The sequence below is a fragment of the Lasioglossum baleicum genome, unplaced genomic scaffold (genome assembly GCF_051020765.1).
Source record: "Lasioglossum baleicum unplaced genomic scaffold, iyLasBale1 scaffold1445, whole genome shotgun sequence".
Lineage (NCBI taxonomy): Eukaryota > Metazoa > Arthropoda > Insecta > Hymenoptera > Halictidae > Lasioglossum > Lasioglossum baleicum.
The window spans coordinates 1-10,891 of record NW_027470504.1 but is presented as its reverse complement, the minus strand read 5'-3'; the positions used below and the strand labels follow the sequence as shown (position 1 = coordinate 10,891).

The 10,891-nt window shown below is 32.3% G+C and overlaps 5 protein-coding genes across 5 annotated transcripts; 2 read left to right on the top strand and 3 right to left on the bottom strand.

Moving 5' to 3' along the window:
* Nucleotides 1-282: 282 nt before the first annotated feature.
* LOC143220695 (testis-specific serine/threonine-protein kinase 3-like) lies at nt 283-3,179 on the bottom strand. Its single transcript, XM_076446305.1, is given in 6 exon segments — nt 283-326; nt 394-490; nt 1,422-1,981; nt 2,583-2,810; nt 2,813-2,885; nt 3,084-3,179. Coding segments are annotated over 6 exon segments (1,098 nt in total).
* Nucleotides 3,180-4,188: 1,009 nt separating this feature from the next.
* On the top strand, nt 4,189-5,134 carry LOC143220687 (small ribosomal subunit protein uS5-like). The gene is made up of 3 exons (XM_076446297.1): nt 4,189-4,243; nt 4,304-4,566; nt 4,640-5,134. Exons 1-3 carry the CDS (start codon nt 4,189-4,191, stop codon nt 5,132-5,134), a joined length of 813 nt encoding a protein of 270 aa, XP_076302412.1.
* A 156-nt stretch (nt 5,135-5,290) lies between these two features.
* On the bottom strand, nt 5,291-5,777 carry LOC143220696 (DNA-directed RNA polymerases I and III subunit RPAC2-like). The gene is made up of 3 exons (XM_076446306.1): nt 5,760-5,777; nt 5,565-5,662; nt 5,291-5,501 (listed from the first exon to the last, which is right to left on the bottom strand). Exons 1-3 carry the CDS (start codon nt 5,775-5,777, stop codon nt 5,291-5,293), a joined length of 327 nt encoding a protein of 108 aa, XP_076302421.1.
* Nucleotides 5,778-5,865: 88 nt separating this feature from the next.
* LOC143220688 (uncharacterized) lies at nt 5,866-7,029 on the top strand. The gene is given in 4 exon segments (XM_076446298.1): nt 5,866-5,871; nt 6,180-6,303; nt 6,306-6,627; nt 6,687-7,029. Coding segments are annotated over 4 exon segments (795 nt in total).
* A 572-nt stretch (nt 7,030-7,601) lies between these two features.
* Nucleotides 7,602-10,452, bottom strand: LOC143220698 (uncharacterized; the record flags this gene model as incomplete). The annotated part of the gene is given in 5 exon segments (XM_076446308.1): nt 7,602-7,807; nt 7,895-8,142; nt 8,213-8,455; nt 10,202-10,383; nt 10,385-10,452. Coding segments are annotated over 5 exon segments (947 nt in total), but the record flags the coding sequence as incomplete, so codon positions are not given.
* Nucleotides 10,453-10,891: the final 439 nt, after the last annotated feature.

Below are 10,891 nucleotides of genomic sequence, written 5' to 3'. Positions count from 1 at the left end.
GTTTACATGTAATTCATAAATTAGTTGCCTAAAATATAATAATTATTGATAAACCGTTCATATCTGCGATATCAGTTCGATCACTTCGTGCAATAATTGCTAATTATGTAGAAATTAATGTCGAAAATTACAATAGAAAACTCCTTAAGAACGAGCCTTTATCATGTAATTATAAATGTTCATAAACTAATGTTGAACAGTGTTATTAGATAATCAATTTTTACTTATTTTATATTTATAAATATGTGTATAATGTCCGGCACTCTCAAACAATCCTCAACACTAAGTACGTTTGAATATAGGTCCAGCAGCAACAGAAGACATTGCTACCTGAGAAATACAAAAGGTTATATACAATTCTTCACAGAGATATAACAGGTCAAATTAAAACACAAACTCTCGCGGCTTTCTTAATTACGGTAACTTCTTCAGGTTTCGATTTCAGTGCATCTGGGTTAATTTTCTTCTTCTCCTCCACCTTGAACAGCTTCTACAAAAATAAAAATTAATGTATTCGTGCAAGCTATTCAGAAAGCTTATTTTCCGTTAAGAAAAACATATGTACTATGCGTTGCTCGCTTAAAGTCCGCTGGAAAAAAGTGTAGAACCGTGTCCCTACTAACTTTTACCTCCCCACCCATTCTAACGCGATGATAGAGGTCGAGTGCATCTTATAGGATCGTGTGACAAAGAGAGCAACAAAACATCGAGAAAAAGTAAAACAAACACCAGAATTAGATGCGAAAGCGTAGGCTTATTCCTAAGGAATTAACTTTACATTCTTCCGATGAATGTTCAATTCCTAATCTTATTTAACTATACATACATTTCGTACGTATTAAATATGTGTTCGATATTTATGAAATATAAACGAAAATAATCATTACGAATATCTTACGTCTATGTTGACGTATTAACCGTTTTAGTGCCACGCAGCGCGATCGCGCTGTTCGCGTACTGTGGTGAACCGTGTCGCTATTTTTGATCACATTGGCATCAATGTGGAACCACCGGCCGTCATAGTGTTAAATAATCTACTTCTGAGTTGTAAATTTCAAAACATTTTTGAATATATAGTTTTAATAATGAACGATCTAACTGTTAGCCGACGTGACGGACACGTCGTTTTTGTTTCTGCGACAAATGCCTATGGACGTGGTATACACGTCGCTGTTGGTTTTGGAACAAAAGCATCTCGACGTGCGTGGCACATCTTTATAGCGCAAGTGGTTAAGGAACCGAACCTGAAGATAACGATTTAGGTAGCGTAATAGAAGAGTGGGGACTACGACCAAGTATCTTAAGCAGAGTGAGTGAGATATCCCCTTTGTTTTTCGATTGAAACGAAAAATTAAAAAAAAAGAAAAAAAACGAAAACAAATGCGAACTTCAAGTGAGCAACAGTGTACTCAAGTTCTTACGGGATCTTTCGTAGATAATTTCTCCTCGAATTTCTTCCTCTCTTGCATGGCGTTATTAAGAGCAGCCTGTTCAGCAGGTGACAACACTAGAAGCCTAGGATCCATTGCAATCCATTCGCTGCTGATAATTTGATCTAGTTTCCATCGTTTAGAGACGTCAGGTTCCAGGAGACGAGACACCAACTTCTTTACTTGCTCGCTTAACGTTTCTGCAATTTTACTACGGAATCTCCATTTGCGATTAGTTTGTTGCTCGTACAGGCGTTTTATGTCAGTATCGTCGAAAGGCATCGATTTATTCAACAGGATGTATAAGATAACACCAAGGGACCAAAGATCAGCGATCTTGGGATTGTAAGGGGAAGCACGAAGAATTTCTGGAGCAGCGTATGACAAAGAACCGCAGTAAGTATCGCTTAAAACACGTTTACCTCGATTATCTATGACATAACGAGCAAATCCAAAATCGGCGAGCTTCACATTGAGATTCGATGTTAAAAGAACGTTCTCACATTTCATATCTCTGTGAGCAATTTCCATTTCGTGTAAATATTGAAGTCCTGAATGAAACAATAAAATTATCGATAAGTTAGAACCGTTATAATTCTATTAGCTATTTCGATTTCGTCTTGTTCACGAGTTTTTTTTTTTTTATTTCATATTTAACACTAGGTTTACGGACGTTTTTGAATACCTATCTTTATGGATACCCGTTAAATTTACGGGTAAAGAAAACTACGTATTTTTTAAAAAAATAAGACCATGAGTTTAATTTGAAAACAATTACGATATTAACAAATTTAATATAAGTTGATTAAATTTATTAACCCTTTGCACTCGACGATTTTTTCGCAACAGAAAAATAGGAATTTAAAGATTTTCTATCACAAAGCTGATGATATTTTTTAGAAAAGTAAATAGAAGATCGTATAACGATTAACGCATGGAATTATTTCATTCCAATGCATCGCACACTATTACATTATCTTAAATTTAATATATCAGTTAATACCGGTTTCCAAATTTTATTAAATGGTGACCGATGGTCACCTTTCGAGTGCAAAGGGTTAATATTGTATAATTGCAGCAACTCACCCGTCAAATTGACGGGTCCCGTAAATCTAATGTTAATCGATGCATGCTAACGATATGTTGCAGTACCAAGTGCAAGCTGACGGAACCATATACGCGCCTGTCCTTCTGCAACAGCACCATTTTTCAGAATGAATTCCAGGAGATCGCCGTTTTCAGCGTAACGCATAAATATGAAATATTTATTACGTCTTTGGAATATACTATGCACGTGCACCACGTGCGGGTGATTCAATTTCACCAAGATATCAAGTTCTCGAGGAAGGAATTTCCGTACGAAATCCTTCGGTGCCACTCGGTGTCTATAACCTTACACGCCAATGTACTATTCTTTTCTGGATCTGATTCCGGCTTGTACTCCGCCAAGTACACCTACAATTAAATACAGATGAATTTTATACAAAATTGAAAAAAAAGAAATTGTAAGAAATATATTTGATGTATTCGAATCTGCAGAAAGCAACGTTACCAATTGAAATCGGAAAGAATTTGTATGTTACCGCCCCTTTTGTCAATTCGTTACCGTATTGTTTTGCATTATCATTATGATTTATGTAAAGATTAATTAACCTTCGCGTAAGCACCTTCACCCAGCTTTTTTAGAAATTTGTAACCGCGTGCAAATAAAACTGCCTCCTCGGATGAAGTTTGATTCAAATTCGACATGAGATTTCGCGATCCACAAATGACATCCTACTAATTCTGTTATCATAATTTTTTTCATTAATTATTTTGTAGCCTTTTCATTTAAAGAAGGATGTTATTGTAAGTAAAATTCTAATTTTCTCTTTTTTGTATCTGGAATTTTCTTTAGTTGTTCAATTGTATCTTTTATAAAGGTTAGATAATGAACAGCCAATTTAATAAACAACTGTTTCGAATATTTTTTGACATTTTGTAATAATTCTTATATACTCTGCAATAATTTATCATTACTTTTCCCACTTACTTTTATTTACCAAGCAAGATTATGAGAGAATAGATTTTTGATAATGAGAATACCAGTTATTTAACCATTTCGTCTAATTAAGTATTACGCTTGATATAAAGCATGGTCTAACAAAAGACAATAGAATTCATGGCCTACTTTTATGTAGTATTATCTGAAACATATGCGAAGTATTTATTTTAAAAAACTAAGAAAAAACAATGAGAAATAAGGAATTATTTTTAAAATGAATTGAATAAAAATTAAGATTTATGTTTTATTGAAATATACATTTTAAATAGAGGATGTGATTGAATCGATATATATCGATCGATTTAACTTCGCAACTTCAAGATGGGCGCTTAGTCTTTCTTCCGTAATCGTAACTAGGAGAAAGAAGTAACGTAAGTATATGTTAAGTAAATTTGTAAATTTCATTAGAAAATTGCATATAAATTTAATTTTGATTATATTTTAATGAATGTAAACAGCTCTTTTATTCCAATAAATACCATACAGAATTAAATTTCTTGTTTAATGTTTCAAATACGCTTAATAATCGATAAACACGTGTTTTAAGGTTAGAACAGTTACATCGTTTCATAATAAATATAAACATTTTTCGTAGATTATATGCTTTTTTAACCTTAAAGTAACAAAATAGAGTTTTATTAGAAATTATATATAATTATTTGCTATTCTTTTTAATAAATAGTATAAATCACATTTCTGTTAATTTCAAACAGTATGGCGGACACTGCTCCAGCCGCGCGTGGAGGCTTTCGTGGAGGATTTGGTTCTCGTGGTGGAGGTGATCGTGGAGGATTTGGTTCTCGTGGAGGTGATCGCGGAGGTCCAAGAGGTAGAGGCCGTGGAGGCAGAGGACGAGGTCGCGGTCGTGGACGTGGTAAAGAAGACAGCAAAGAATGGATTCCAGTAACTAAACTTGGTCGTCTTGTCAGAGATGGAAGGATCGAGTCCTTGGAACATATTTATCTTTTTTCGTTACCAATCAAAGAATATGAGATTATTGACAAATTTCTTGGAGTCGAATTGAAAGATGAAGTCCTCAAAATCATGCCTGTACAGAAACAAACTAGAGCCGGTCAACGAACACGTTTTAAGGTAAATTTATAATTAATCGATATACTTATTAGTCCTGTAAAAATTTAATTAATAATACATTTTCATTTTTTAGGCTTTTGTAGCTATTGGTGACTATAAAGGTCATATTGGTCTAGGTGTTAAATGTTCCAAGGAAGTAGCTACTGCCATCCGTGGTGCTATTATTTTGGCTAAACTTTCTGTTGTGCCAGTACGACGTGGTTACTGGGGAAACAAAATTGGTGATCCTCATACAGTGCCTTGTAAAGTAACTGGCAAGTGTGGTTCAGTTCAGGTGCGCTTAATTCCAGCACCAAGAGGTACAGGTATCGTTTCAGCGCCTGTGCCTAAGAAACTATTACAGATGGCTGGTATTGAGGATTGCTATACTTCTGCAAGAGGATCTACATGTACTCTTGGTAACTTTGCTAAGGCTACCTATGCTGCTATTGCCAAGACCTATGCATATTTAACACCAGATCTTTGGCATGACCAAGCGCTAAGAAAAGCACCATATCAAGAATTTGCAGACTTTTTATCAAAAAACCATAAAGTCATGGGTGGACAAAGACCAGCTAAAGTGGTTTGAATAATAAACCTTCATGCAAAGTATTTAATTGTGATTATTTTACCTTTAGCTTTTTATCCTTTCCCATTTTATCTAATATTTCTAATATTTCATAGGTAATAAATTATAATACATCGTATTTAATTTATTTTATTTTAACTTTGATACAAAAGTAATTTACGTACTATCTACAGATGCATCCTTAGAAGTTTTGAATTGTTCATAAGCATTATTAAAAGTTTCTAAAGAGTGGTCGCAAATTTTTTCGAAATCTTGTAATCCTTTTTTAAGTGTGTCTATCGCTGTTCCTTTTTTTGTTTGTATTCGTAAATATATATTTCCTTCTGCTGGATGATTAACAAAGCAAGCACAAAACTCCACATCAGGACTGTTAAAGAAATTAATAATTTAATATTTATTAATAAAATTGTTTTAATTAATAATCACGTACTTTTGTGAGATCACAGCAACTAAAGAATTTCCAAGAGTATAATCTTCACCCATAAATACAAAAGTTTTACACTTTTCGGATGATTGTTCACTAGCTACCTGTGCATAAAATAAAATGTTAACTTAATTTTTATGTTTTATATTATAAAACGTGGTATAATTTTATATTAATAAATATCAAATTATAAAATTGTACCTCTGCTAAACGACCCATTTTATTTCTGTATAATGAATGAATTACTATAAAATATTATAATTATGTTTTATTCCTAATTTTATGAATTGTCAATATAATATTTAAAATGCAAGCAACATAAGACTTGTTTAGCACATTTAGATTGTTACACTACGTAACCTAATTTACTGTATCATTGAAATACATAACCTTATTATATTGTCACGTCTACGTACTATACAACAATAAATACACCTACGAAATCTGGATTATAAATTTCATTATTTACGGTAAAGAAATAGTTCAACAATTTAAGTAAATAAACAAATATTTGACACTTCACAAATTATAATTAAAGGAATTATATTATTTTATATCTAATAATAATTTTGTATTATAGAAAATATAATAAATAACGCAAATAAATAGAAGGGATAACAGAAAATGTCTTTGATAAAGATAATCTGCAATACATCATTAAGATCAAGATTAAAAATTATTAACAAAAGATATTACTGTTCAGGACAAAATGCAATCTTTGATACTGCCGAAGAAAAACCAATTTTTTAAAAGAACAAGATATTTCTGACTCAAAAGAGAAAAGAAATAAGTCACGACTTTCTGCTGCACATAGAAATATATTACTGGGACAAAAACCTTACGATGAACCTTTGACATGGTATCATAATACAGTCAGGTATAAAAAACGGATGTTAGGTAGATATGGAATGGAAGCATTAGATGTACCTGCAGGTTTGGCATGGCCTACTCCTGAAGAAGTAGAAGAACAAAAGGAATATGAGAGAGTTGCATATCCAATAAGTATTCAAGAACAATTGCAAAAGATTAAAGAAGAAAAGAAAGAGAAAGAAGAGGCTTTAATGGCTAGGTATTAAATAGTCAAATATACATTATAATATATGTTTAAATATATATTTGTGTTCACAGGCAAATGGAAATAGCTAAGAAAATGGCTGGTATGAAAGAACTAATAATTCAGGTAAAAGCTAAAATTGCTGAAAAGCAGAAGAAGGAATTAGAAGCTATAGAGAGGAAGAAACAAAAGATCGAGGAGGTCAGACAAGAATTAATAAGTCAAGGAATTATGGACACGTCTAATCTAACAGATACACTAACTGAAATGGAGAAAGATGAGAAGAAAAGAAAGAAAGAATTGAAAAAACAAAAGATGCTTGCAAGACAACAGAAAATGGTAGAAATGGTCCAGAAACAATTACAAAGTGATTCTGAAGCACAAAATAAGAATGCAGTAGATTCTGAAAAAGAGTAATTAAAAATTTACGAGGTAAACAGTTTGATGAAAACGTGTTGTATTATAAAATAATTTCTACATAGTAAAATGAACGTTTTACAAACATCCACTATTATTTAAATCTCTACTGTTAGTATATAAAATTTCCAAAGTAATTGGAGTTTAAAAGAATAATAATATTTACAGTTCATAGTAAATATTGTATTTTCTTTTGCTAATACAAAAAACGGTACATATTATTTTGTAAGGGCTAAAAGAAAACTATACTAATGTGTAGTATTAAATGACTTGATAAGACATATATCCAGGCACAATTGGAATAATAATATGCTGCATCTTATTCAACTTTGCTCACACATAGATTTCAAGTACCTCGAAAAAATTTGATAACCATTTTTATTTTGGTTTTCATATCAATTTCACTGTAGCACTATTGGAAAAAATCAACTTTCAACCATGGACTCTTGAAATTCCTTTTCATCAATGACACTGTAAATATCTCCGCCATTTTCAACCTGATCGCAGTTTTGGACATTTTGTACGTGCAGCTCATCAATAACAATTAATCGCAGTTTATTTCTATCCATGTGTCAGGCAGATTGAATCTGTGATGGAGATGATAATTCGTAGAACTGGAAGCTTAATTCTTCTCCAAAAAGATTTTCAGGTGTAATAATTTCTGGTTCAATCATGTTCAAACCCAAAGTTGTAGGATTTAGATCTGTGACTAGATAACCCTCACTGATAAGTCCACATTCTTCTGCTACCACTTCTTTTGATACCGGATTAAGAAAATCTACAAAGATATTCACCAAATATTAATTTTCTAATTTAAAAAAAAGTTAATAGAATTCTTATATCTTTTTTTAACTAATTAGATTACCACTCTCTTTCACAGGATAATGAAGTTCCTGTGTTTGTTGATTGGACTGAGTTGATTCATGTTCATTATTAGATACCATCATGGGAACCAGATATTGTACTTCTACTTCCTTTTTAATCCCACTAAGTATTTCTTCAGCACAATGTTCTAATGTTACAGAATTCACTATATTTTCAGCCTCTTCTTCTGGAGATTGTTGTATAATGCTGGCAGTTGCTGCTTCTACTTCATCTATTGGATTCATTTGACTGGAAAAGTTAATATTTAAAATGTATAAATATTTTATAACGAATTAATTTCTCGGTTATAGTCGATTACCTAATATTTTTCCTCAGATTTTCAACTTCTGTAGTATTCTTGCTTATTTGCTTAATGGAGGAATTGGTAGAAGTATTAAGAATTTGTCTAGGTCTGGAATCTCCAGAACGGTTAGCAATAGCCCATAAATGTCCAGCTCCATGTGGTGCTTTTGATCCTTTTCTGAAGTGAGGATTTATGGAAAGGTTGTGTCGAACGGAGTTTTTCCAACGATCATCGTTACTTTTGTAGTAGGAAAATGTTCTCTAAACATATTGAAATTTATTTCATTAATTTGGTATATAGTAGGTAAAATAAACGAAGTAGGAAACTTGATAAATCATAAAGAAATTTATTTTATCATCGTTTTTGTAAGGAATAAATATGCCGTTCATAGGTGAAAGTAGTTACATCCACTTTTCAAATCTTTTAAAATTTTATTTTCCAAAATATTTAATTACCGTTTGACATTTTATGTTTCAAATAAATTTCTATTTCTTATTTCGTGAAGTAAATCAATTTAGCAAATGAGTAGATGAAATATAAGTATAAATGTCTGCATTTGTATAATGACAGACATTTAAATGGTGCTTGTCGCTTGTCTGTTCATGAACAAGCGAGCACCCACACGAGAACAATTTTCTTCACCTGCTTGCGGCGACGTCACGACATGTTACATGCTCCCCTAATTAATTCTCGGTCTTTAGAAAAAAAAAAAAAAGAACTCGATAAAACGCCTTAAGCACAAAACATTAAATGGTGATTTTTTTGTTCACCGAATGTTCAATAGTTAATAGCCATTTTTAAATATTACATTATTAAGAATGCTAGAAAATCAGAAGTAGTAACATAAATTCGTGTTGTTTAATTTACAAGAATTCGTCAATTATCAATAACAATAATGCTGAAATTTGTGATATCTCGATCTTTGTTAAATTATCGATATTAATAACAAGTAAAATCTAAGTGATTGAAAGATCAAATTTGAGGCAAAATAAAATCAAAATAAAATCAAATATATTTATAAGAATATTATTTTTTATGGAGTTAACCCCTTGAAATGATTGATTCTAAACATAATACGCTATACACAGGCTATATATCGTTCTCCTTTAAACCGTAGGAAATGTAGGAAACAAGTTTCTACGAATTTACGAGAACGTGGTCCGTGTCGATGCGGGGTAGTTTGTCGGGGAGGATCGAGTTCTTAGATGGTACCCCTTGGCACCGCTGCCCTCACCACGTGATGGTACCAACTGGTACCGCTCTCCTGCTCGTTTTAACCCTCCCCTACCCTTTTACCAACACAAATGCGCGCAATTTACTGCTTCTATGCTTTCACCTGTTCGATCGTAGACTTGTGAAAAACGATAATATAGATAATCAAGCCCCTGAACTCATTTCCAATTCTCTCCTCTCCACAACATCTTCTCGACAAATCATTTTACTTCCTGTTTATAGGTTTAGAATTTAAAAACTCATCATTCGCTCTCTAATATGATAAATTGATTTACGATACTCATAAGATCTTATATTTATAGAAAACAAAATTTATATAGTAGATAAATTCTAGTAGAGAATTTTTTATTAATTCAGTACCCCGTGTTTTATAAAAATATAACGTTGTACGACATCCATCGTAGAATTTTCGAAGTTAAAATAGAAAGAATATTAAATACTTTTCAAAGGTACTCACGAAATCCACTGATAAATGGCAGACACCGTAAGTTCCCCGTAAGTTTTATTAATTCAACACCCCGTGTTTTATAAAAATATAACGTTGCACGACATCCATCGTAGAATTTTCGAAGTTAAAATAGAAAGAATATTAAATACTTTTCAAAGGTACTCACGAAATCCACTGATAAATGGCGGACACCGTAAGTTCCCCGTAAGTTTTATTAATTCAACACCCCGTGTTTTATAAAAATATAACGTTGCACGACATCCATCGTAGAATTTTCGAAGTTAAAATAGAAAGAATATTAAATACTTTTCAAAAGTACTTACGAAATCCACTGATAAATGGCAGACACCGTAAGTTCCCCTCTTTCTCGAAGAGCGTGTTCGATGAGCTCTGTATATGTGAAAGGTGGTTTCTTAGGACCATTACATCGGGAAGACGTGAAATTTCTATTATCAAGACTAGAGTAACTATGATTTGAATCTCGTTGCAATGATCCATTCTCGTTTAAAACTCTTTTTGACATCGTTGATGTAGGTAGCACCGTAAGAACGTCCATTTATCCTCGTCTTGTTACCTGAGCAAAAGGGATAAACGATTTCTCCAAATCATACTGGCAAATGATTCTATAAATATTAGGTCGTCCCATAAATTCGTTCCGGTTTTTACTTTTACCATTTAAAATTAACCGTCGAATAAACGTTTAAATATTAAGAAAAAATTTAGTCGCCCTTTTGTTCTACGACTTTTTCCTATTTCGTTGACAAACACGTTAATCATCGATATAGTTTATAAATTGTAACGAGGAATGTAAATATCACCGTGAATGAACTTATGGGACGACCTAATATATAAAATCAACCCTTTATGCTCAATGTTCAATATATATACATATTTCTTATATTCTGTATTTTACTATTACAAAGTATACTATTACTATACTAAGTCCAGCATAAAACAATAAGCATAAAGAGTGAATTAACAATTCCTTGATGTGTTTCACACCACTGTAAACG

What these genes read in the sequence shown, in the direction of transcription:
- LOC143220687 (XM_076446297.1), top strand. Translation starts at nt 4,189, where the DNA reads ATGGCGGACACTGCTCCAGCCGCGCGTGGAGGCTTTCGTGGAGGATTT. An exon ending in TCGTGGAGGATTTGGTTCTC is followed by an intron (nt 4,244 to 4,303) that starts GTGGTGGAGGTG and finishes GAGGTCCAAGAG; the next exon opens with GTAGAGGCCGTGGAGGCAGA. An exon ending in GTCAACGAACACGTTTTAAG is followed by an intron (nt 4,567 to 4,639) that starts GTAAATTTATAA and finishes TTCATTTTTTAG; the next exon opens with GCTTTTGTAGCTATTGGTGA.
- LOC143220696 (XM_076446306.1), bottom strand. An exon ending in GTTGCTGTGATCTCACAAAA is followed by an intron (nt 5,502 to 5,564) that starts GTACGTGATTAT and finishes TTTCTTTAACAG; the next exon opens with TCCTGATGTGGAGTTTTGTG.